At 39.8% G+C, this 25,479-nt stretch overlaps 1 protein-coding gene across 1 annotated transcript in view; it reads right to left on the minus strand.

The window, feature by feature from the left end:
- Positions 1-25,479, minus strand: part of map2k5 (mitogen-activated protein kinase kinase 5) — a 52,737-nt gene that overhangs the window by 16,893 nt on the left and 10,365 nt on the right. The window contains 11 exon segments of the mRNA XM_029427614.1: positions 5,231-5,263; positions 5,604-5,630; positions 10,367-10,396; positions 12,090-12,161; positions 12,479-12,529; positions 13,640-13,713; positions 13,818-13,866; positions 15,898-15,959; positions 16,932-17,013; positions 17,381-17,449; positions 17,584-17,623. Coding sequence (XP_029283474.1) covers positions 5,231-5,263; positions 5,604-5,630; positions 10,367-10,396; positions 12,090-12,161; positions 12,479-12,529; positions 13,640-13,713; positions 13,818-13,866; positions 15,898-15,959; positions 16,932-17,013; positions 17,381-17,449; positions 17,584-17,623 — 589 coding nt within the window.

The following is a 25,479-nucleotide window of genomic DNA, read 5'->3' on the forward strand; positions in this document are numbered from 1 at the left end:
GTTTGTATTTTTAAATCTGTTAATACAAGACTTCATTGAGACTTAAAAGACACAACAAAGTAATTACATCTGACTAATAAATACAACTTTCTTTTAATACAAACAATCCTGCTCATTTAAACTCAACATAAAGGCTTTAATTTCCATGTGACAATAGTTCTCTTTAACAAAGTGACTAAAATTGACTCAAAATGTGACCAAATGTGACTAAAACAAACATGGACATTTCATCTCAGGTCAGAGACTAAATCTTGTTGCCAAAATGAACAAGAGTAAGGTGTGTGTACGTGTGTGTACGTGTGCATCAGGCTTGTGACATGTTGTCAATGCAGGGTCTATGAACCGTGTCATGTAGAACAGTCGGGCCAGACTGACCCTGAATTATGGCCCCTCGCCTTATTACTGCATCCATTTCCCTACTCTCACTCTCCTTCTTTACCTGCCTTTGGCGATTGTAATATTTACGCATATTTTTACCTTTGATTTCCTTGGATAAAAAAACGTGGACCACTGCACAGCAATAGCAGTATTAAATAAACACCTGTATTCTCTTTCTTTGTTTCATTGCAAGTAAACTTTGTAAAGTATGAAATTGTGTGTAAAAAGCATTAATTAAAAAGAATGAAATGATGGTGCGAAGAAAGTGTTTTTGTAAATACAAATATGTAGTATATGTAAATGTCAAAATACACTAAGGCTTATTCCTTACGAATGCGAAAACTGGCAATAAGTAAAACACCACCAACTCTTGATTACTAAAATCTTCCTATACTGTATGTGACATGTTGAAATGTAACATACTGCATCCTGACACAAGACAGACGTTTATCCCAGATACAAGAGATACTACAATACTCAGACAATATCAAAACCAAGTTGACCAGTAGGTAAATAGTAGGTGTTGGTGTCCTAAAAGATTTAAAATATGCACAGCAGTGACATCCAATGATTTGAACAAAGATGTGAACTCAAATACACAAACTACTCAGATATGCACAAAAATCATGAAGCCTGGGTCCACAACCAGGCGTTTATTCAAATGCAGGGAATTAAACCTCTCTACATGTGAAGCCCTGCTGTGCCATTAAAAACACCTCTGGGCAGTGTTCGCGTTTCCTTAATGCTCTGATCGGCAGGCTCTCGCAAAGCATGATGCATGAACCCATTTAAATTAACAAAGGAATGGGTTCCCTTCTAATCTCACTGCACTTCACAGTGCTGCTGCCGCTTGGATGAGCAATATATCATAGCACATGCACATACACACACAGGCATGCACAAACAAATGCCCTTGAGCAATGCACACCACAAGCCTCAGTGTACACTGCGTTTAGAGCGAGAGTACCAAATAATTTGCAACCACTGTACTTCAAGGCACACACACGCAGGAAAATTGGATCCACAGTTCGTGCAAAGTGTTGACGGTGTTGTGTAGGCTAAATCTGATACAAAACCGTTCTGTGTACTTTCCCCGCATATTTGCATGCACATGCACCTTTTTGCAGGCACAAAAACAAACACACACACATTCATGTATGTATTCATGTCTCCAGCTGAGAGGAACACCGCTGCAGCTTTGATGTGGCAGCAGGCGATGGCACAAAAGACAAACAGGCTGATGAAAGTGGCTAGTCTGCGTGAATTATTCGTCTGCTTGTCAATGCACTCCACTATGAGACAGAACACACACTACGAGGGTACAAGGGTACAAGTAAATATACATGTCATTGCCATGAAGCAATTATTAGGCAAAATTAGATCAGTAATTACAGGCTTGAAAATAAAGTGGGAGTTCTTTATTAGTGGAGCCACTTGCTATTCAACAAATAGAGCAGAGAGGCACATTAATGAGGGTCGACAGCGGACAGATGGCGGGAACAACTACAGAGAACTTCTCGTTCAAGACCTGGGCTGAACAAGGTGAGCAGGTTTCTCTGCCATACACTAATATTTAAAAAGACGTATTGGATAATTTCTAATTGTATAAGTGGACTGGCATACACTTAAATGGAGGATAATTGGGGGGGAGGACTATTCTTTAGCAAGTACAATTCAGTGTAGTGTGTCTGGTCCTACAATATGGCTTCATATTGCATGGCCCTTACACAGATGCGGGGTTAAGGTGTCCTTTGTTTTCCTTCTAATACTCATCCAAATTAATACAAATGTCAAAGTTCACTCAAAACTTCATCATTCAGGGCTCCAGGCGTTGTTCTCATCAAACTAGATTCTGTTTCTCTGTGGGCTGGCCTTGCAGAAAAGCAATTTCTATATAGGCATCCATTAAACAGTGCTTTTGTTAAGCCCACAATGCAACTTTTTTCTATTGTGAAAAAAAGTGGTATGCTTTAAATTGTTTTAATTCCTACTGCTTTCTACTAAAGAAAAGGGCGGTTATGAAAACTGACAGCTTTTTCTGTGGATTATCCAGACAAACAGACACGGTTTCTAGAAAGAGATATTGTTTTTGAATTTTCTTTAAACAAAATTCCATCCAACCCCATTGTGTTGGGATGCAGGAGACATTTGCATGGCTAGATACCAAAACATGTTTTGTAACGGGTGAACTGAAACTGTCCATTTATCTGGTAAACTGTGACCTGCGACCACTTTGTCTCCTCTACATTTAATCTACGCTGATGTCATGTTTTCAAGGCCACTCTCCTTGCCACAGAGAAAACATATTTCTGAATTGTTATTCTACCTTTGAATTTGAGATTCATTCAGGTGAAAATGAAAATCCTTTGTGTATCTGTTGGTCCGTCTACCTACTATCTGTTAAATCTCCTGATTTATTTGTTCTTCATTTTGAGCCTCATGAGAGGCTTTCTCAACCATGTCTCACTGTGTGGTTGTGTGTGATCGAAAAAGAAAGAAAAAAGAAAGGCAGACTGTTACACTCCACCCCCCACCACACACATACCTCTAGCTAGAATAATATTAATGATCCACTCACAGGAGCCTATTACTCATTCAGCCATTAAAGCAACTTCCAAATCCCCAGTGGATAAATCACACACAATATCAAAGCATCACAACCAAAGAAAATAGTATTCGTATCACATCTACAGTATGAACTAATGGGCACTAAATGTCAAGAGTCAGGTATAATTTATCACACCTGCCATGATGTTGAAGTCAGGTGTGTCTAGCTCAATTAAAAATACCGGAGCATTACATTAACTACTCCATGGGATCAGTGCTAGTCCATGATGCCTCTAAATTCTACAAGTTGTACTACAACAATAATAACCTTTATGTATACAGTACTTTTCAAACAAAGCTGCAAAGTGCTTTACATGGTTGAACCAGAATTAAAACATCTCAGGACTGCAATGACGCAAATAACATCAGACAGAAACTAATTCAGCAATATAACTGGGATATAACTGGGATCTAAACCATGAAATACTTTAAAGGTAATCAGTAACGTACTGGTAACCAGTGAAGAGAGGCTTAAACAGGGCTGTCGTCCACATAACAATTGTACTGAATCTTGTGTTTATGTATGATGTGTCCCAGTGACACCATGTATACACAGAAAAACAGGGCGCCAAGGATGGAGCCTTGGGGAACACCATAGGTCAGACGGGCCACAGAAGAGGAGACACCACCCAAATGTCAATATACTTTTCAAGGCGATCCAATAGAATAGAACAATTGGAGATCTAGAACAATCTTCAGTGTCCACTGCTAGAAACTATTTGTTACTTTAAATGAGGTCCTGGCAACAAACTGGGAACACTAAGACAGAGGATTTCTCTAGGTATTGTTCCGCACATTAAACTATACTTTCTCACTCTAGTGTAGTCCTTTATATTCTCTCTGAGCAACTTCATCTTTCTAAAAAGTGCTTATCCTCTTGTCTCTTCCTCCAAAGCACTGCATTAGCTGGGACAGTAAGGCAGTGCTAGCTCACTAGGGGACAACATAAAATGTTCTATCGCCTCAAGGGGAGAAACAGGACAAGGCACAGGAAAAATAGTTTTGAGTGATGCCTCTGTCTCGCTGACTAATGAACAGTTCAGCCTGGGTCAATCCATTACAACCAAAAGCATTTAATTATTAATTACGGCCAAATCTATAGGCAGTTAAGGACAAGTGACATTGTAAGTTAAATGTGTGATATGGCTGGTGATGGGGTTTGGAGGAGTTGTTTAGGCTAGAGAGGTGTTGAGGCATTTCTGCTTTTAGTGGACGTCAGCAAGAACTCTCAAAAAGAGAGAGAGAGAGAGAGAGAGAGAGAGAGAGAGAGAGAGAGAGAGAGAGAGAGAGAGAGAGAGCGCCAGCACCAGAGAGAGAGCGAGAGCGAGGGAGAGAGACAGAGACAGAGACAGAGACAGAGAGAGAGAGAGAGAGAGAGAGAGAGAGAGAGGGAGACAGAGAGAGAGACAGAGACAGAGACAGAGACAGAGAGAGAGAGAGAGAGAGAGAGAGAGAGAGAGAGGGGGGAAAGGTTTTTGATGAAGATGTAGGCGGTGTGAGCTTATACATTAATGTACACAGACACAATAAATGAACGTGACCATATATCAAGAAATGGAAAACTGTGTGTATTAAGACAATGAGAGTGGAAATGAGAGCATTTCAGTATCAGATGTTACCTAGGTAAACTCATCATAAAGAAAGTCATAAATACGGCAGACATCACCTTAAACCTAATTTCATCAAGCACTTATGTAATGTTCCACAGTCTATTTTTTATAGTGAGATTTTTCCAAGTTTGAGTTACAGTATTTACAATGTTAAAAGCAATTATAAGTGTAAAACTGAAAGATTAAGAAAGGTTACACTTAAAAAAAAGATAGATATATCGGTCAAAATAGCATCGAAATGGTGCAGTATCTTTTTTTGTTTTTGTACTGTGTGACTGTTGCTTTTATACACATGTATGTCTATATGTTGAGTATATATATGCCTTTTTATATAGAAACAAACACCCAGGCCAGTCATGAGAACAGTCCTGGTTAAACAAATCCTTTGGTATTGTCTCTGCAGTACACAGAACCCAGAGCTGTGCCGCTGTGTGTGTCACTCATGACAGGTCCAACATCAACAGTAATGTGCGTGTGCATATGTGTATTGCCTGAGGCAGTTTCATAGGGTGAAGGGTTGAGTGAGTGGGGAGCAAAGCCGCCTGAGTGGTTTGCTTCATTAGGAAACAAAATATAAGCTTTCCGGGCCATTAGGACTGACTTTAGATGCAAAAGCACATAAGACGACGACTCACCTCATCAACGATGCATTGCAGTAACTGGAGAGGCTGGAAGAGGAGAGACACAGGGACATGAAAACATGGAATTTCATGGCAATAGAGAAAATCAATAGTGTGATAAAAAAACAAAAAGTACTACTAGAATCTAAAATCTACTTAGATTAATCAAATGCAGCGAGCTCAGGCAAAGCAATCCTTCAGCTCCTGCATGCTTTTATTATTCCATAATGGCACCTAATGTAATACCAACAGTTTAAGCATGATATAAAATTTCATTGTAAAAATGCAATTTGCGTGTTTTTTCAAATGAGAGAGCCAGCCAAGAGAAACAGACTACTGTGGGAGATCTCTATTTTTGTTCTTCCTATTCTAATGCTATAAAACTTACCATTAAAGATCCTTGGTTTTTTTGAATCTGTAGGGCAAGACAGAGAAGAGGGGACGAGGCAATATGTAATTAGCGTGTCATAATCAAGACGATACACTTGGACACATTATGATCACTAGGAGAAAATTATTGCTTTCCTGTTGGCAATTTGTGAGTATGCGTTAACACCATTTACATAATGAAAACACACAAATGTTAATGGCCTTGTTCTCATTTGTGCCGAATGGGGGTAAAAGATCCACTAATGCTAATTTTCAGAGTAGTACTTTATTCATACCCTCCAGGTTATCTAGATGTCCTGGGATAACACAGTGTGAGCAAGCTCTGAAATCAGCATGCTCTGTGTGTCAATTTAACAGGTGCAACACGGGCAATAAACAGGCCAGGACACAGTCAGTTACCTACATACATGATGACAATACGGTTAATGCTAACATCTTTTGGACTATGCAAAACAGAAATAAAAGTTATTTGAGAGCACCTCTTTGAAGGTGCCGAAAATTATCAACGCCAAATAAATAGTGTTCGGGGGAAACAAAACATAGAAACTAGACAAAGATATTCAATACGTATGTCATTTACTGTAGTAAAACCACTTTCTGTGGTCACAATCAACACATGAAAGGCCCGAGTCCTTCAACACACGAGCTGGAATAGTAACTTTTAGTGTCGAAGATCTAGAAACAGCCTCTGAGATAGTGACTTGTGTAATCTAAGTGTAAGTGACACTGCAGTGGAACTGTAGAAAGTATTTTGTTTTCCTACTGAAAACCCCCAGGGCTGAATTCACATTTTAATTTATAAAAACCCAGAATTATAACTTCCTCACATAGACTAAGTGATATAAGACCTGAAACCTAGGCTCAGCTAAATGTCTAAGACTGTTTGGTAAATAAATTGCTCATTTCTCCAGGTCTTTTGACAGTGCATTAGAGCACTTATTGATTCACTCAATTAAATACAGGTTTTCACACTCTGCAAATACCAAGAGACTCCTAAACTGCCTCTACATCCAGTTTTGCCTGATTCAGACACATTAAAGGCAACTATGGAAAACTAATTTGTTCAGAAATAATTACTAGGACAAAAGTGCGTGCTGCTCCAGGGGTTGAAATTGGATAGTGGGAGACTAACTTATTCAAGCATAATTGAGCACTTATTCTTCTTGTACTAGGTAGCTTGACCACATATCAAAAAGAGAACTTTACAAATACCTCCCTATCTTTCCCTCTTAACAGTCTCTCATCTGAGCGCTGATTATCTGGCAGACATATCATTATCTGCATGTTCATCCTGAGGGTAAACATCGTTTAATATGACATTTATACTGGAATTTCCAATTAAGCATATCATCAAACTTTCAAACTTCTAACACCTAATGTCTAAGAAGAACAAATACATCGATGTTTGACAAGAAAGGATGTTGTGTTTGCTGCAAAAGGTGGGAAATGACCCACATCCTATAGGAGGGTGTGTGTGTGTGTGTGTATTACTAAATGACGACTGTAGTTGTGTACTTGTTTCTCTGAGCTGTAGAGCTCTGCAAGAAGTGGCTTTGTGAGCCACATCAAGCTGTTTTCGTTATTTGAAAATACAATTTCACAATTTTTAGATGTCAAATGATTAATGTTCCTTTCAAGAGCAACTCAGTAAACACTTCTAAAAGATCAGATGGCTGTTTCCCTTCTTAAGCGCTTCAAAATAGATTTCTTCAAAAAAAAGGTAAGGAATTACAAAACCTCTACAAAAAGGCTGGTTATGGCCATTAGCATCCTCACTCCTGCACAATGGAGATGTTACTAAAAGAAGAGGGGAAATAGTGAGAGGTCCACTTTCTCTGTTCTTTATCATTAGGTCAATAACAAGTCACTCTGTTAGTAGAAAAACCTTCATCCTTAGCCAAAAGCTTCAATACTGCTCAACTTAGATCCACTGAGTGGTACATTTAGATTTGCATCGCCTGTTTGATTATTGATAGAATAAGATCTATCAAAGTCAAAATACTGCATCTTAAAAAGTCATGTATCATTCATCAGCTGCCAAATACAAGGTTATTGTTCAAAAATGTTGGGGTGACAACAATTAGCATGGTAATAAATAGAGATGTAGTGTAGTTACACACACACATACTATTGAGAAGAAAGGGTCACATTTATTCACATCCCTTCAAGTAATCCAAAGCCTAAAATGGAAGTTAATACACTGAAATAATGTTTTATCTCTTAAATGATGCGATGTGACCAAGAAAAGTCTACAAGAGTTTGGAGCTGGCATAGGGTGCTGAAAGATTACAGCAAACATTGTTTACAACACACAAACAGTACTACAATACCATTTTCTTTCCATTTCATTTGAGAGGGAAAAACAAAGTAACAAAGGGAAAGCGTCTGTACTGTTTGATGGATGCAGTGATGTGTAATGGAAGCTGCTGAAACATACACACAAATAACTGAAAAATTCATTCAAATTTGAGAAAATAGGACAAAATAAAGAGAAACAAAAACAACCATAGAGCAAACAAATCAATCAGAAGATAGTGCTGGCGGCTGTATACACATCACATCGGATCTGGTGTCTTCAAAGACTTTCAGAGCGAGCCGTGCAAAAACTCCATTAACTTCTGACAAAGGACGCAAATGAGTCCCGACATGTGGTGAAGTGGAATTAAAGAGACCATCTCTAATCATGACAAACACGGGGTGATGATTCCACTGTGCGCTCAAACACAGAAAGATTGAACACACGTCCTCGGAATGTAAAGGGTGAACCGAAGACCCCAAACAATGCTAACATTGGCCTCTCATAAGTGCAAATCATTAACAGCTCAAAGCCAAATCCAACGTTAACAACTCATCCCGAGTCTTCCACTTGTCTACGGTGGAAACTCAGATGCCACTGATTCTCTTCCAATCTCTCTCTCATCTCCTCCAACTTCTCCCTCAGTATGTACTAAAATGTTCTCTGTGAAGTGTAGCAGGGGTTTTTGCACAGACAGCTGTGCCAGCGTCTGCAAAAATGACAGCTTAGGCCCGAGGACTTTGGCTGGCTGCGCCTGACGAGCTGCATCCGAGCTAGATCCAAGCGCTCTCGCCACACCGCTCTGCTACAGCCTGCAGGTGAACTGTCTGCAGTACCATATGGAGTTAGGGGAAAATTAACACTGAGATAAGGAAAGCGGCGTGACAGTGGGGAGCCTAAACTATAAACCGAGAGGGGTTTCTAATATTTTGTCTACCCCATTTCTATCAATGAGGGTAGATTAAACTACCATTTATTTGCAAACATACACCAGCAATTAACATGATAATGGAAGCAACAGCACTCTAAAATCAGACATGCCCTAGGCTGTAGTCACACACACAAGTAGACACACAGATTGATCATTGTGTGACATTTACATCACTATACAATTTAAGTGCTTTATAAATACACCTTTGCTCCCTTGCACAAAGGCTTGCATGTGCTTTTTCATTATGGCTCAAGAATTAAGGATCGACACAGAAAACAAGTGAATAGCTGCATCACTGTTATCTCACAGACGGAGGTTTCCTGTGGAACTAGGTGCTGAATTAATTATTGTAAAAAAAAAAAAAACACTTTCAAGTGGAGGTAACTGATATCCAAAATAAATCCTAAAACAAATTTCAATTCATTTGAATGCATAAAAGCTGATATTTTAAGTCTCATATGATCTCCAACGTTTAGTAAATTGGTTCCCTCTTTCCCAGGAAGGATCGTTGGCAAAGTGAAAGGAAGAAGTCAATTAGGCAATCCCTGGGCAGATAGAGCATTGCACTCTGCTGCTTTAATCAACCGCAATGAAGTTTCATTTGACTGACGGAGCAGTCCAAGTGTTGCATACATTAAGCCCGCAGGAAAATGACACAGAAAATGATCAAATGTGCTAACATGCAGAACACTGTCAAGACGTATTTTCCTTTTTAAATCAAACAAAAAGTGAGAAGTTGTAGCTTGTGTCCAAATGTTAAAATACATGTAGTTGTACTACAGTTTCAGGAACAAACTGTTCATTAAATAAAATCTATCTCTTCACATTTCGTGAAGGCAGGTGGCCAGGAGGTAACCTGAGGTAACCAGATTTAGATTGCTCCGCTAGGGATTAGTGAAATAAACCCATCTTAAAAGGGCTAATTAAGACTTGATGGGATTGGGAAGTTACTTCAGAGGTCGGCAATTACATTTGAGCAGGATTTTTAAGTTATAACGTGTAATGAGGGAAAACATACTCAAGTCCATCAGTAGATTTATATATTAAAGTTAAACTAATATAGAAAATTATATTTTCTCATTTAGGGCCATTAAACATGATTTATTAGATTGAACCTTTATTTTACTACAACAGACTTAAAACAAAACTGCAAACAAAAAAATTCACAAAAGGACAAAAAGTTACAGCAAAATCTCTATAAGTTTGAAGTTAGAATAATTGGAAAACTCCATCATATACAAGACTTACAGTGAAGAATGTTTAAAAGGGTATATAAAATGTGTATATTTAAAATCATCTTCGTCAAATCTTATTTAAAAAATCTCATTAAAAAAAGAAACAATACAAAATGTTGTTAGAAAATCGGATCTGAACAAACGCAAATGGATTCACCACTGAGGACATTGTTACTAAAGTAAAAGTGCTTTCTTGCAACAAGAATCATCACAACCACATACCTGGATATGTTTATGTGGAGATCAATAAAATCAATTAGCCTAAAATACGAATAAATGAAACACTGAAAATAACTCACCTGTGGATAGGGGAACATGCCTAGCGCCAACTGTGTAGAGAAGAAAGAAATAATAAGTGCTACAGGATACTCTTAGATTCTTCTTTAGACATTTTAAATAATGCAAAAGAATACTGGAAAAGGTTGAATCAGTACTGGGTCTTTGGAAATATCTGTAAACACCTCCACAAATGAATGCAAAACAATCTAACAGCCCCTCCAGAAAGCTTTTGTGCAGCTATAATGGGTGAGGCTCGCCGTGTAGTCAGTAGTACGATGCTGTTCTCAATACTGTCGGACGCTACAGTTATAAACTGAACGTTTCTGCTCCGTACAGAAGCAGCACAGATTAGCAGAAGACAGATCTCACTCATCACAGAGTTCACAGACAAGACTATGGCGGTGGATTTGGAGTCAAAGTGAACACCGTGCAGCGGCGGCGGCAGGTTGAAACCTGATAAGTCGACCGGAGAGGCCAGGAAGACACGTTAAAGATCAAAGTAAGCGCTCTACAGATATTGAGCCTCATCGAGGAACATCGTTTCCTCTAAGATGTTCGGTCTAATTGGTAAGATTGGTGTTGTCACAAGTTTATTCACCGGAGGGAATATTTCCTCACCGTGGCATCCCTAGTGTGTGTGTGTGTGTGTGTGTGTGTGTGCGCGTATAAAAAGGGTAGAATTTCTTGTATGGCTGCTCGACTACATAGGCACTAATGCATTAATGTAAACACGCCCTTCCATTGTCAGTGTCTTAATGAAATGGAATTCAAGGCACAGAAGGAAAATGCTGCTAAACACACTGAAGCGTGCAGAATTTAAGACTTTCTGTCTTTGAGGTTAGCTTAGTGCCCACCTGCTGATAACACTTACTCATCAAAAAACTTCACCTATTAGTTAATAACCCCCCCACGATTACCACCTGTGGAGAACAAAGAGAGATAACGAAAAGCAGGACAGGATTGTGGGACGGTTGTATGTAATGTGTGTGTGTGTGTGTGTGTGTGTGTGTGTGTGTGTATGTGTGTGTGTGTTATGTGGCTGGGGGGTTGGGGGACAGCTCTCCCTGACATTTGGCAATTCACTTGAGGTGGGCATTTTTCATCTTGGTCAAGGGCAGCTTATTGACAACATTACGTTATTAAAACGTCAAAACGCTCACAGTCTTTCCTTGAACATGAATAGACCAACTAGTAGGCTAAAGATCAATCTAAATAGAGTGGGACTGCGAGCCATTTCATTTAGCTTAATGCTTAACACATCCACAGCTAGAAATAGAAAGGGGGGGGGTCCACTGCTAAACAACTTTATCTTTATCACCCAGAGATCATGTCAATAATTCTGACATTGTTCCTTCCCTCTGAACTCATCTATTACCGTCATAATTGTAATGATATTAAAGATTATTGACAAGCAAAGGCGAGGCAGAAGCCCGAATCATTTGTGATACTGCAGAGGGAGAGCTGTGGACAGAAACAAATGCAAGATCAATAATGTCAGTGGGAGGACAAGAGACTGAATGTTATACTGAAATTAAAATGTTATTTTAAAGTGTCAGTCTCAATCTATTGTGACAGAGATGCTGATACACACATATGCATTGTATGCTACTCAGTGAGCAACAGCCAGTTTAAATACGTATAACATAATCTATTTGATGTGAAATGTCCTGTATGATATCCAACTGTGTAATTACAACAAATCAAATTGACCACTTTTATTAGAATTTAGTGTCCCATTTGTACCTCCATGAAAGAGATTCCCACACTCCAGACATCTGCGTGGATACCATACTGCTCTCCTGATATCCTTTCCGGCTGTGGAACAAAAACAAACATCAAAAAGTGTAACGACAAAGTCAGAGGCTAAAGGGCCGTCCACACCACGAGCGATAACTGTAAATGTGAGGAGGCATTAACGTTCGGTAAACAGTGACGCCAAGCGCTCCAGCTGTGTCGGAGCCCACTGCTGTAATAGTTGTGGTGTGGACTCCGCCATCCACTTGACTTAGAACTATTGTTTTCAAACAATTTATTTACTGTTATCTTTATAGTTCTCATTCTTGGTGTGGACGACCCTTAACACATGTCTTCACTTAAATAACTTCTAATTATTTGAAAGAGACTGAACTCACCGCCATGTATGCGTTAGTTCCCACGTACGTTTTAGCAATAGAATTCACCAACTGCAAAAGAAATGAATGAACTATTGATAAGCAAATAATTATGATGCAATATAAATTGAGTATTCAATTGACCGTATAAAGCCATCTTCACCGTTATAAGTAACATTTAGGAGTCATTAATTTATTGAACTATATTTGGGAATAAAAAAAGATCAGAGTTGGACCTAACTTACATTATCTAAATATATTGACATGTCAGGTTGATATTCTGGGCTTGATCAACCCTTGAGGGAACAGGAGTAAGACAAGGAGACATTGTGTGTGTGTGTGTGTGTGTGTGTGTGTGTGTGTGTGTGTGTGTGTGTGTGTGTGTGTGTGTGTGTGTGTGTGTGTGTGTGTGTGTACAATGGATACAATGGCACATGCCATCAATGACAGGACTGTGATAATGAGTGTCGGTTCCCTTGTGGCTTTTTTTTTTTTTGGAGCGTGCCCTACGGTGTGAGAGGGGGAAGGAGAGTATTTATTTGTGAAAGAGAGATAAACAGAAAAATAGAGTTAAAAAAGACAGAGGACGAGTCAATGTTGCTAGTGTTGTACATGCAGGGTGTAAAATTCACCTTGGAGCTTCCAAGGAAGTGGAGGTTAAAAATGAATAACAATTTGCCACAGAAAGGACATGTGTGTGTGTGTTTTGAAAAGGGAGACCTCAGGGTTGATGTTCTGAGGAACGTTGAAGGTCTGTCCCTGAAGATCTCACACACACGGCTATTGTCTGCCACCCACGCTTTCCCCACATCTACTGCATACATATCAATGAGGCTTTGCCGTTGTGTGTGCGGGTCATAATTATAACAAGTGATTTTTTGGACGCTGCAGAACAATGGAGGTGGGGGGGAAAGTTAATGTGAGAGGAAGACCCCTGGGATAGCGCTGATGTTATGAGTTGAAAATGAATGCAGTGATTGAAACGTTGACCATATGCAAACAGATCTGCACACACACACACACACACACACACACACACACACACACACACACACACACACACACACACACACACACACACACACACACACACACACACACACACACACAGTGATGCAGCTATAGACAACTGTTTTCCATCCTCTCTCTCTCTCTCATGCTCACACAAACAAATCAGTGTACCTGTGTGCTGACACCAAAGTCACAGAGCTTGACTTGTCCTCGGGTGTTCACCAGCATATTGGAAGGCTTGACATCTGTGGAGACAAACTGCTTGATAGAACTGCAACATCAGCACTGTACAGCCTGTCTCTATCAACTCTTGTATAATAACACAGAGCCCACACACTACCTTACTCACCTCTGTGAAGTATCTTCAGGCTCCACAGATACGTCAGACCTTTAACTACCTGAAAACACAGACAAAAGAAACAATTGATTAACTTCGACACCATTCAACGTTTATCCAGCATGTGGCTTAATAATTAATTGTCTTGGTTAATGTGGAGTGTTTCCCTCCAGTTATACAAACTGAGCTTATAGGTAGGGGAAGAAACACCAATGTCCCTGTTTACACACGGTGGATGTCAGGGCGTGTCACTGAAGAGGCAAGAGGGGTTGGACAAGAATGCTGAAAGGTTTGGATACTGCTGTGCTGTCATGGTTCACACATGTCTCTAATGTTGTATTGATGTTGTCTTTAGATTCGTAATCAGCAGTTGTGCTTCCCGTTTTACAAATGAGGACCAGAGGGTGTGCTGACACCGATTAGCCTTCTTGTGAAATCCTGTCCAGACACTGGTCAATTTGTACCCCTCACATTAAGGGGTGCACATTCTTTCCTGGCTGTAGTACAGTAACTTTAAAAATAAACAGACTGGTAGATAATTCACACATCAAATAAAATGTTCAATATTGATGTGGAATTAGACTATGAACTGTGTTTCCAGAGGACTATTTAAGATGCAGCTTTGACAGAATGGGTGAAGCTGTGGTGGAATTATGATCATTCTTTTTTTTCCTTATACTAAAAGCATCAAAAGCGTACACTTTATTATCTATTTATTGTCGTTATTGCGATTATTCAACAAAGTAATCGCACCGCTCTTATTTTCATGAATTAACAATAATGTCAATAATGATCTCTACCAAGAATTCCTCTACTTCCTACTCCTGCTCACTCAGTGTAGGCGAGGAGGGAAATCTGCTATCTCTCAGTCTTAATAACGGCGTAAAGGACCCTAAAATTGACTACAGTTTAGGTGTCAGCTGCACTAGTGCAGACTTTGTATGAGACTGTGGTGCACAGGGAGAGCTGAGTTGCACATTAAAGCTCTCAATTTGCGAGTCAATCTTCGTTCCAGTCCTCCGGTGTCGTCACAAGCTTTGGGTAGTCACCAAAACAATAAGACTGCAGATACATGCAACCAAGAAAATGTTTCTCCACAGGGTGATTTTTTTCTCTCTTAGTCGCTAAGCAAATAAAAGATTCAGTTTGTTAGGGCAACTAGTGGCCTCCAGGCTGCCCCTGCTTGGAGGTGCAACTTGTACAAATGTCTGGGACAAGACATCGGGGGTAAAACTGGCTAGAGTCATACAACAGTCATATAATACTTTATTATAGTATGACTAATTTCCCAATGTTTAATCCTCCTTTTTTTTTTTTCATTTATGGGATGCGAGAGCTGATTCTAGCCTCTAGGCTCCTGTCATCCATCTCTGATGCACGACAACCTCGGAGATAAATTAAGAAAGCACAAAAGCTCTCTGAAGTCCGTGTGCCTCAAAAGGTGGTGGTGTGAGTGCAACAACGGCAGTGTGCAGCTTCACTCACAACCTCTGGTGTGCTTTCCCTTTTGTGATAATTAACAACTGTGACAGTGGAAAGGAGGGAAAAGCTGTGAATTAGAATTAACAGTGACTAAATAGCTGTCATTGTTTGATTACGCACAAAGTTAAAGGGGGGGGGGGGGGGAACAGAAAAGAAGCGGTAGAGACAAGAGAAGGGTAATGAGTGTGGAGAAGAAAAAAGAGAAGAGAAATGCATTTATCAACATCAAGGCCGTTTCTGTCAAAATGCTAGTTTTAACTGAGAGGATGAGAGGGAGAGAGGGCGAGAGGGAGAGAGGGAGAGAGGGAGAGAGGGAGATAAGGGAAGATAAAGAGAATACACTGATCCATCACTTCACCAAATAGAACCAATTGAAAGACTTTTGTTGCATTTCCTTAATAAAATGAGTTATTTCCTCAGGCCAGTTCTGTGTCTGACCAACGAATAACAGGTCGCATTTAAAACTGTGACTGCCGCATGGGACGACCCCACTCTAATACACTTAGATACACCTTTCTTAAAACTCCAAAACACACCTCTTGATTGAAATGATTTTGTCTCGATGTCATATTATTAAAAAGGGAGATTTGAGTATTTCATGAACACTTACTGCCACTGCGATCCTCCCCAGCACGTGCTCTGGAATTCTTTTGTACACGTCCAGAGAACCACCTGAAAAAGAAAATGTATTTATTCAGGCGATGATATAGTATGAACACATTTTGTACAATTTCTTAACTCATTGCCTTTTTGGCCAAATTCATGTTGGCCATGCAGAAACCATCCAAACTACTGACAACACATAGTTACTTGCAATTTCACCTGGTCCAGATCTACATGAGGACATCCAGCATGTCCCACAATGCTTTGTAGCCAAAACTAGCACCCTTGCAAAGAGAGAGTTGTTGCTCTCTTACACAAAATAAATATTTAAATATTTCATAATTACGACAAAAGACGAGCACTCCTTTATGTATAGGCAGAACTCCGACAGGTGTATTGTCTAAACCTAAACGTATCTAAAATGTTCAAAAACAGTGAAAGAATACCAAAACAGAGGAGAAAATGATCTTTTCAAAAGTTTACACGTTAGTGTTAGCTGTCCACGGCACATAATATTTAAGACCGTTTAAATGCAGAGGACACACTCCAGGTATTTTTCAAAATGTACTTGAACATAAAAGTAAGTCTGCACAGTTATATTTTCACCAACATCTCTGGACTAACTGGAAGTGACGGATCAAAGAAAAGTTTCATGAAGTAAAGAGTGTTGAGTGGTTAGACAGGCTTTGATGACAAGCTGTCAGATGTGTGAACCAGGGGAATCAAAGCATTAACACACACTTGGACAAACACACGCACCTAAAAACATAGACAGTCCCTCATCTCACACCAATCCAGACAGACACACGAACAAACGCACCTACAAATGCACTTAAGTCAAGATTTATCACGCCCTTGTAGCTTTTAGCACACAGGCATGCTAAGCAGCTCACTGCGATAAGACGCTCTGTTGATCTGCAGAAGTGTAAATGGATACACAGTAGAGAGACGGAGGACAGTTCCCCAAAGTCTTTTCTACAGAGCTGTGGCTAGCAAAGAGAAAACACATGATATACTGTGTTAAGCCACGGAGAAACTCACCGTCCATAAATTCTGTGCATATGGATATCCTGTTCTCTACAAAAAAGGCACTGAAGAAAGTGATGATGTAGGGTGAATCACACTGCAATCAAGAGAAGAGACATTGACATATTTAAAGAGCACGCAATGTTAAACATTATCCTCATTGTGAATTTGAGTAAAAAGTGATTATGACGAATTAGAGCAACGGAACAGACTTGTATAAAACCGAAAGTGTGAAAGGGATTGGAGTTAGTGTAGCAGTTCAATCTAGTAGTTAATCATGATCAGCATGCTCACATGCCTAGTTCACGTGTACGTTGCGTGTGTTTCCATGTATCGCTGAGCCCTGGCTTACATTGTAAGACCAGAGGCGATAAATGGCGCTTCATTAGTTAGACTCGTGGTTTATTAACAATGTAGATCTGGTTTAGTGTTGCTTTTGTAAAGAGGAACAAGTCAAAACTAACCTTGTAGAGAATTTCTAATTCTGACATGATCTGCTTCTGTAATTCCACCGTGATATCCAGGGGAATGACCTGTAATCAAACATGGTGGGGGGAAAAAAGAAACGCTTTTAATAAACACTAACAAGTTCTGTTGATGCTCTGATGGGGCGGACAAGATTGAAGGTTACTTTTTATAAAGCAGGTTGCATTGAAGGAGTTCTCACCTTGACAGCTAAAACCCGCTTGCCCAGAAGATGGTACGCTCTAGAGGGAAACAGAAAATAATATGAAACAAAACTGTAGAAAGCAGTTAAAGTTTATTTAAATGGTAACCTGAGTTTCTCGTGTTTTTTCTTTTTACCTTCTTCAAAGTGAGGAACTCTGATCAATATTAATATTAATATACATTATGATCAGAGCGATCAAAAATGACTAATGTAATGTAATAATAATAATGTACTAAACCTGGTGAGAAAGTTCAAGTGATGGGTAATAAAAGGACATAAATGACGATGCAATAAAAACGTCCCAGGTCTCCTAGTTTCTGAGCCATAGCAGAGTCTAAATTAGCATCACAAAATACCACTGTCATTTCTCTCAAAGGTCAGAGGTCACCACCCAAAACCAGATCCAGTCAGCCCTATCACTCGCTGTTCCAGACAGAGTTTTGAGTTGCAAGTAAAGCAGCAGCCACAGACCGGCCCCGTAATGATTTAATTATCAAACTCCTTAATGCCAAACATCGGCTTTAGTTACAGCCCTTGAAGGTTAGTTTACGGCACCAGTGACAACACCTCAGGACCTCTCAACATACAATCCTCAAGGACGAATACTGTCCAACAGCTGTCAGGTGATGGGGATGAGGCCGGGGCCGTGTACGTCACACAGCCTGGTTAGCTTGCAAGAGGGCTTAGTGAATGTGATACCTGGCTACTCAGCTGTCAGTGGGTCTTCCAGAGAGAATGTGTACGGTGCAAGGTGTGATTAATGTGTCTTAGATTAGAGTATCACATTGCTCTTCGGCCAGACACCTAAAAACTGGCCCAGGCCTTTAATTAATGCCACCCATTAGTGCCATGTCAGGTATTTACCCAGAGTTAGAACAAACACTGGTCTCTGGCAGTAGCTATGCTGTATGTGAACTGTAGTTTACACAACAGTCTCATCGCTGCTGAAGTAAAAAACAAAAGTACAGACTTCACTGAGATTCTGAAAAGAATAAAAAAGGTAGCTATGACCAAAAGTGTATACATAAAAAGTAAGTAAAAAATGGAATAGTAAAAGATAAAAATTAAGTTTTTAGTTATTAGTACAAACCACAAGCCTTCCTCGGACTTAAAAGGACAATGTTATTTATTTTTGCCCGTGAGTGTTAGTGAGTGTTTTTGATCTTATGTCATCTTTTCTGGAAAAGAGCTCTTTGCACACAAGGCTGACGGCTTTGTTTCCATTTTAATGTCTCGATCTTCCTTTAAGCTACAATCAATATCAGTTAAGCATGACTGCTGCCTCTTAATTAAGATGAAGATGTTAATTGAGGCAAGATTGCAGGGGTAGACATGTTAAGTACTGGCTGGGCAGGTTGTGTGTGTAAGGCAGCCTGAAAAGAGATTAAACCAAGTCGTCGCCATGTTAAACAACTTGTAGTTCTCAATGAGAAGACTAGACATGTTGAAAGAAATACCCACCCCGTCGCTGAATGACACGTGAGAAGATTTGAGTATGTGGGATACCATGTACACAAGTTTAATCTGAATGTTTGTAGGCGTACATACAAAGTATCACATCTGTTTATAAAAGCTAATGCCGTTTTTCTTTTTCTGATGACCGAGATTCATTTTTGCCAGTTAGCTCAAGTAAACAGACATTAAAGTCATCCATAAACAGTACTTTTTCACAGGGGGGTGTCTTAAATGTGCATAATAATGAATGTAAACATCTCATTAATATCAATGTAAGCACAACAGGCACAGTATTACTGCATGTTCACTAAGCAGCAGTTATTTTTTATACAGTAATCAAATTATTGTCCAAGTTAGATGTACAAGAGTTAAGAAATGCCAAAGTTTTAACAAATGTGTTTTACGGGCTTGTTTTAGGCCTGGAGATGTGGTGTGACTACTGCTTGGTTAAAGCTTTATTCTCAGACTGTCCTTGACCACCTCAGGGCCGAGCATCCCTGTATGAGTTACAGTGACAGGCTTGTGACAGCAGGAGACATGGTGACAAGGTTACATAGCCACCCCCCGCCACTTCCCCTGATCTGACCCCAGTAAACGTGCCCCATTGCCTGGATCTTATTTACACTCCAGCTCGCTCTGTAATAAAAGCTCCATCATGCAGTATTCATAGGGCCTCTCACTATGTCTCTGAAGTTGGGGCTGTGAGTTAGAGAGACTGGCCTCCTGGATCAGGGCTAACGTGGTACTTTTACACCGCCACATGGATGACGGGACGCCTTTCTCTCTTCCTGACTCTTACCTGATACGGCTATAATGGGTGTCCTAAGTGACACAGAGGACACACAAACGTAAACACAGACATTCACAGGCAGACATGCATGTTCACACACACATACACAAAAAGGCTTGCTAAATATCCAGCACATTAGATGCAGCAAGGCCGAGAAGCTGTCAAAGTCCTACCATGCTAACATGTGAAAGACAATATTCCTTAATTCCATGAATGGACTTTGACATCACTTTTGAGAGCCAGCCTCTTGTGGCTGACAAAAGCATTACAACATCTTTCATAAATAAAATAAAATTGCTGATGATTTGTATTATTCAAGAGCGTACTTTAGCATTTGCTCATTGTCAGACCGGTTCTACACAGGTCACAATGCACAACCACCGGGGGGGGGGGGGGGGGAAGTAACGGCTGCAACTGTTTAGACCTGCAGGTGTAAATGGTACATTTATTGAGTGCTTTTCTAGTCTGCTGACCACTCAAAGCGCTTTACAACACATGCTAACATTCACACATATTCAAAAAGCGAATGTAGAGGCTGCCATGCAAGGTGCTAATAAGGCGTGGTAAGGGGTTTAGTGTCTTGCTAAAGGACTTTGACACTCTCTGGAGGAGCCGGAGAACCTTCAGATTACTAGACGACTGCTCTAACTCCTGAGCCTTGTAGACACGTCAATGTTGCCATCAACAGAGAAGGACAGTAGGAGCTTTTAAAACTTTACGACTTGCGTAAGTGTTACAGCAGAGGTTTGTTCTTTCAATATTTTCTGTTTTTTTATGTCTGCATTGTAGGTTTCATAGTTTACACTATGTCCCAGTTAAGTAAAAAAAGATTAATAAATTGGAACAACATGGTGACATACTAACCTCCAGTGGATACCAAATACTAACAACCACTTCATATCTCAATCATTTTCTAAATCATTTAGCTTGAGGCTGTAAACCACTAAAGTGAATGTATTTTCTTTCTCCTTCAGATTTCACTTTTTCCGACTCAACAATTAGATAATTAGCGTAATTGCATGGTGAAATACTCAAAGAGCCAAACAGTCGATGCATATAAATGATTTAAACAACACTCAAGTTTATAGTCTTAATATTTTATACCAAAGGCCAAAACTACGCTGCACTGTGTAAACTGTAATCCCGTTCAACTGGTTCTCGACACAATCTGAACATATCCTGACACAAGATACGAGGTGACCACCAATTAACCAAAGAAGTTTGGCCCTTCAATAAACAGTCTAATCAATGAGGTGAAAAAACAAAATCAATGGAGAAAATGGGCTGAGAGAGTGAAGGAACAGCCATGGGTGTCTAAGTAGATGTCACCACAGTCACTGTCAGGCAAATGTGCTCGTTTTAATTGCATTGCTGGATCCACGATCCACAAAATAGCCCGTGTGTCCTTGTTATTGTATTTATAAGCCATGGCGTCGGTTAGATTGCTGGACAAGATGGACCTCTGAGAGAGTATGTAATAAAAAACAAAGGCCGACATTGATGGATGGCTAGGTCAGCGTGTGGCTATGGAGAGCTGAGGTGTTGGTAACATCCAATTGAGTCTAAATGGCTCTGGGTCATAAATGGGCTAAGAGGTTAAAAGGTGGGGGGCCTTTAATAGTGCTTTCACACGTGATAAGCCTAATATAAGCTGGGCCAAAGGGTAGAGGCTGAAGAGGACAAAGAATTGGTTTCGAAGCAAGCAGGAAACCTGTCCAGCCGTTGGTGAGTTTGCATACAGTAATTATTTTTAGTGGCTCTTATCCTGCTTGATTAGCTAAAACACTAAAGTTCAATGTGTTTTACAAACATATTTTTCATATTAGAACATCTATAATGTAGAAAAACAAAAGTGAATATTAACCTACCTTGCTGTGAATGGCTCAGGCCTCACACCATACACCCCAGCCCGTCCACTACTCTCTGCTACAGCCAATCTATCAATCTAGCTGAAACTCTATACATCTTCCATCTCAGACTGAAAACTGAAATCTGTTCAGACTGCACCTTGACCCATAAAATATAAAAAATAAAAAACCTTTGTCTAGCTATTATTAGCTTTAAATGTAGCACATGATGCAGATCAGAATACTTGATGAAGTTGATGTACCTGCATGGTTCTTGCAACCTTTGGGGTTGAGCCCACATGGTTGAATGCACTTATTGTCAGTCACTTTGAATGAAAGTGGCAGCTAAATAAATGCAATGTAATGTAATATGCGCCATTGATATTGAACACGTAATGTATCTGGCTCTTTCGATTTTGTATCTTAACCAACAAAATGATCATGACTATATTGTTATTATTTGTCTGCTTATATTTGCCGTCCTATTTTATCAGCTGTTGCTACTTAATGTTAATTCTTAGTCTGAAGTTGGCCCAAAGACAAAATAGCACATCAGAGGAGTGTGACGCGTTAAAAACACCTGCACTCATTGTTTTCAACGCCAGCCTGCAAACCACCAGTGTTGGCTACTCTACCTTAACTACTTCTGCTGTAGAGTTATATCTAACCAATCTATGTAATGAATCCAAAAAATTGTTTTGCAAAAATGTATCGAGAAAACTTTCCTCGTTTGTTAAAACATTAACAGGTGCACCACAGTAAGGCAGCCTCTCTAGACTAAAGAGATATACAGTATTTTGTTTGGTTTTACCATAAAGAACAACTTGTTTTATTGAAATAATTCTAATGTTAACACAGCTGACAAATACTAACGTAAACATTATAAGTAATGAAGACATTTAAATATTATAGAAATATGTTGGCGACAATTAGACTTAACCCTTTTTAATGTAATGCCGTGACCTTTTGTCTCGGTACAGAAACACAAAGGTGAACAGTGATTGAGAAGGACAGTAGATTATGGTGATCCTTTCAACCTAAACTCTTTGTTTTCTTCTGCTCATGCACCTGATTGGATAATCTCAGCTTCATGTCCAAAGCTTTAAGAAAATCCCCTGTGATAAAGCTTTTGTGAGGAGAGACTGGATGATTATTTTGATGTACTTACTGCATCACTGTTTTTGACCTAAAATAAGCTAATTTACTTTCAGCATTAAGTATTTGTGAAGAGGTGCTTCCAGAGAAGAGAACAGAGCTTCATATAAGTTGTTATAAATTGACTGGAATTGTTAAAGTGATAAATCCACCAAACTAAATACAACACGACACAGAGGTCAGCACGTCGCCATTATTTAACTAGCCGAGTAACAACCTGTCAAAAACACATAAAATGTGACGCCAAGGAGAAGAGACAAAATAACTAAAAGAAAAGAAATGCAATCAACAGTTATTGATGAACATTTCTAGGAGCTGATGTCAAGGCCACCAACACAATTAACACCAATTGTGTTATCAATTTTGAGTTTCCTCCAGCTCTAGTGACCAGTCTACCTTTATACCAGCAGGAAGAGCAACAACACATGCTCATGCTTTGCCTTTCTGTTTAATATATAAAAAAAGACTAACAGATTTCATTCATTCATTTTATAGCAAAATGTGAGTATTTAAGTTGTTCTTTAAGTACCTTATCAACATTAGTCAGGCCTGCAGAGTCCAGGATGGCCGTTCCACACAAACCTGTGGTCAACAGGGCGCTGCATTAAGTGCAAGTGTGTCTGTTATTTGGACAGAGCGCAGGTTAGCCAGGGCAGATCTGAACTGTGGTCAACGATTACAGTAACTACATTGCTGTACTAGCAAATAAAGGCATGAGACACTTGGGAGGATGGAGGAGCTGAGCTGTCAACTGCTCTTCTTAAAGTGGATCTAATGGCAGGTGACACTGCTGGAGGGGGTTTGGTAACAGAGTGACGACTCTATTCAGAATGATTTTAGCTTGCATCATCGAGACAGCCACTGTCATGTTGGAGGTTGGGTACAAGGAGTCAGAGTGTACCTTCTTCAAAACATTTTCAGAGGAAGAGGCTGCCCAGAACACGGTGGGTGCTTACTAAGCAACTGCTGACTCAGCAGAGAGGGACCAGCAGGCCAGGAAGGATGCAGCTCGGTTAGTTTGGGAAGCAAAAGCCCAGTTGTAGGGTATGGGGGATAGGACAATGACTTACAGGCACCCTTGACATTTCTGGAAAAAAGGTATTTTTATATCATAAAAAGGGAAAGGCCATCAGCATAGCTGTACTCAGCAGGGTGGGGAAATGTTGGTCTGGGACATTTCAGGAAGGATAAAGGAGCAAATGAAGTAGCTCCTAAACTGGACAGACTGCTGTCCTCTGTCCAGGAGGCACTGCTGCTAGGAAAGATTTAACACACACGTAGATACAAAAATGATAATGTTCTAAAGATCCGAACATTGTCTTTAACCATATGACTGCCTTGAAACTCAATTTGATTGATCTCAGATTTGATTAAATTTATTGTATTGTATTTATTTACAATTGGTAGCAGCTATAATATCAGATATAGATATTTACAGATATTTTATTTATTAATGGGCAACACCAAGAGCTTATCCAGCTATGACAAGTCAAAATGTCTGCGGTGAAAAAGATCTAGTGTCCACCAATAGCACATTTAGGCTCAGTATTTTTTGTATACGTAATGACTGTTTTGAGTATATGGTCATTTTTACAGTATGAACAAACCACACACTCAAAGCCTGCTTAGAATGAGTGTGTAGTATGAATTTGGGGCCCAACATGTGTTCAGGGACATCAAAGTGCGACATCTTCAAGCTGTCAAAAAGTATGTTTGTGCTCCTCTGCTAACTAACTGAGGTATAGCTTGATTAACATGGATATAAAATAAAACATTCTGCAGCATCAAAATAGTACAAACAACCAGGCTGGTTTTTTTTATTTATTTGTATCCTTCCAACCATAACAATTTCAGCACCAAAGCATATGGATTTCTTTGCAGGACTAAATTGACTGAGAAGTTGTTGGGCTTGCAATATTGGCCTTTCCCACTGCAGTGTAACCATTTCTGGTGCCAAACTGATCAGCAATCTTATTCTCCTACAACTATGAAAGATTGGCTTTTAATGAAACTACCTCAAAGTCATAAAACAGTAAAAAGGTGATTGGAAAGAAAGAGGTGGAAACCCCCCCCCCGACAGTTTTGTGGATTTGCTAGATGGGACATTTACTGGGTTTGCTGGAGACTGTGTGAAGCAGACCACTCTGTCAAGTCAAGGTTAGTCTGAGCAGTGATCAATACTTCAATCTCAATAAAACAGCTCAATAGCTGAGGATTGATGTGAAGGAGAAAACACAAGGTGGGGAAAAGAAGGATGAGGGAGCAACACAAATGCCAACCTTGTCATAACGTTAGCAGGGCAACAATACATTCGTCCAGCCAGAGAGGATGGAGCTCTCCTCTCCTGGCAGGTAATGTGCGGAACTATAGACAGATTAAGTCAATTGCTGTCATAGCTTACAACCCCAAATCAATAAAACATATGTTTGCAACCTTCACATCGGAATAAATAAATGAAGGTAAAGACACAAAGCAGCCTGATAGATGTCACACCAAACACTGAGAGATGAATGGACAAATGAAGGAACAGAGGAAGGCGGGTGAACAATGGAGAACCCTTCACAGAACGCCATTGCAGAGTGGTGCGTTTGTCATAAAAACGGAGCAGAAGAAATATGAAAAGACAAGAATCATATCACATTCATC

This window comes from Cottoperca gobio, chromosome 3 (genome assembly GCF_900634415.1).
Source record: "Cottoperca gobio chromosome 3, fCotGob3.1, whole genome shotgun sequence".
Classification (NCBI taxonomy): domain Eukaryota; kingdom Metazoa; phylum Chordata; class Actinopteri; order Perciformes; family Bovichtidae; genus Cottoperca; species Cottoperca gobio.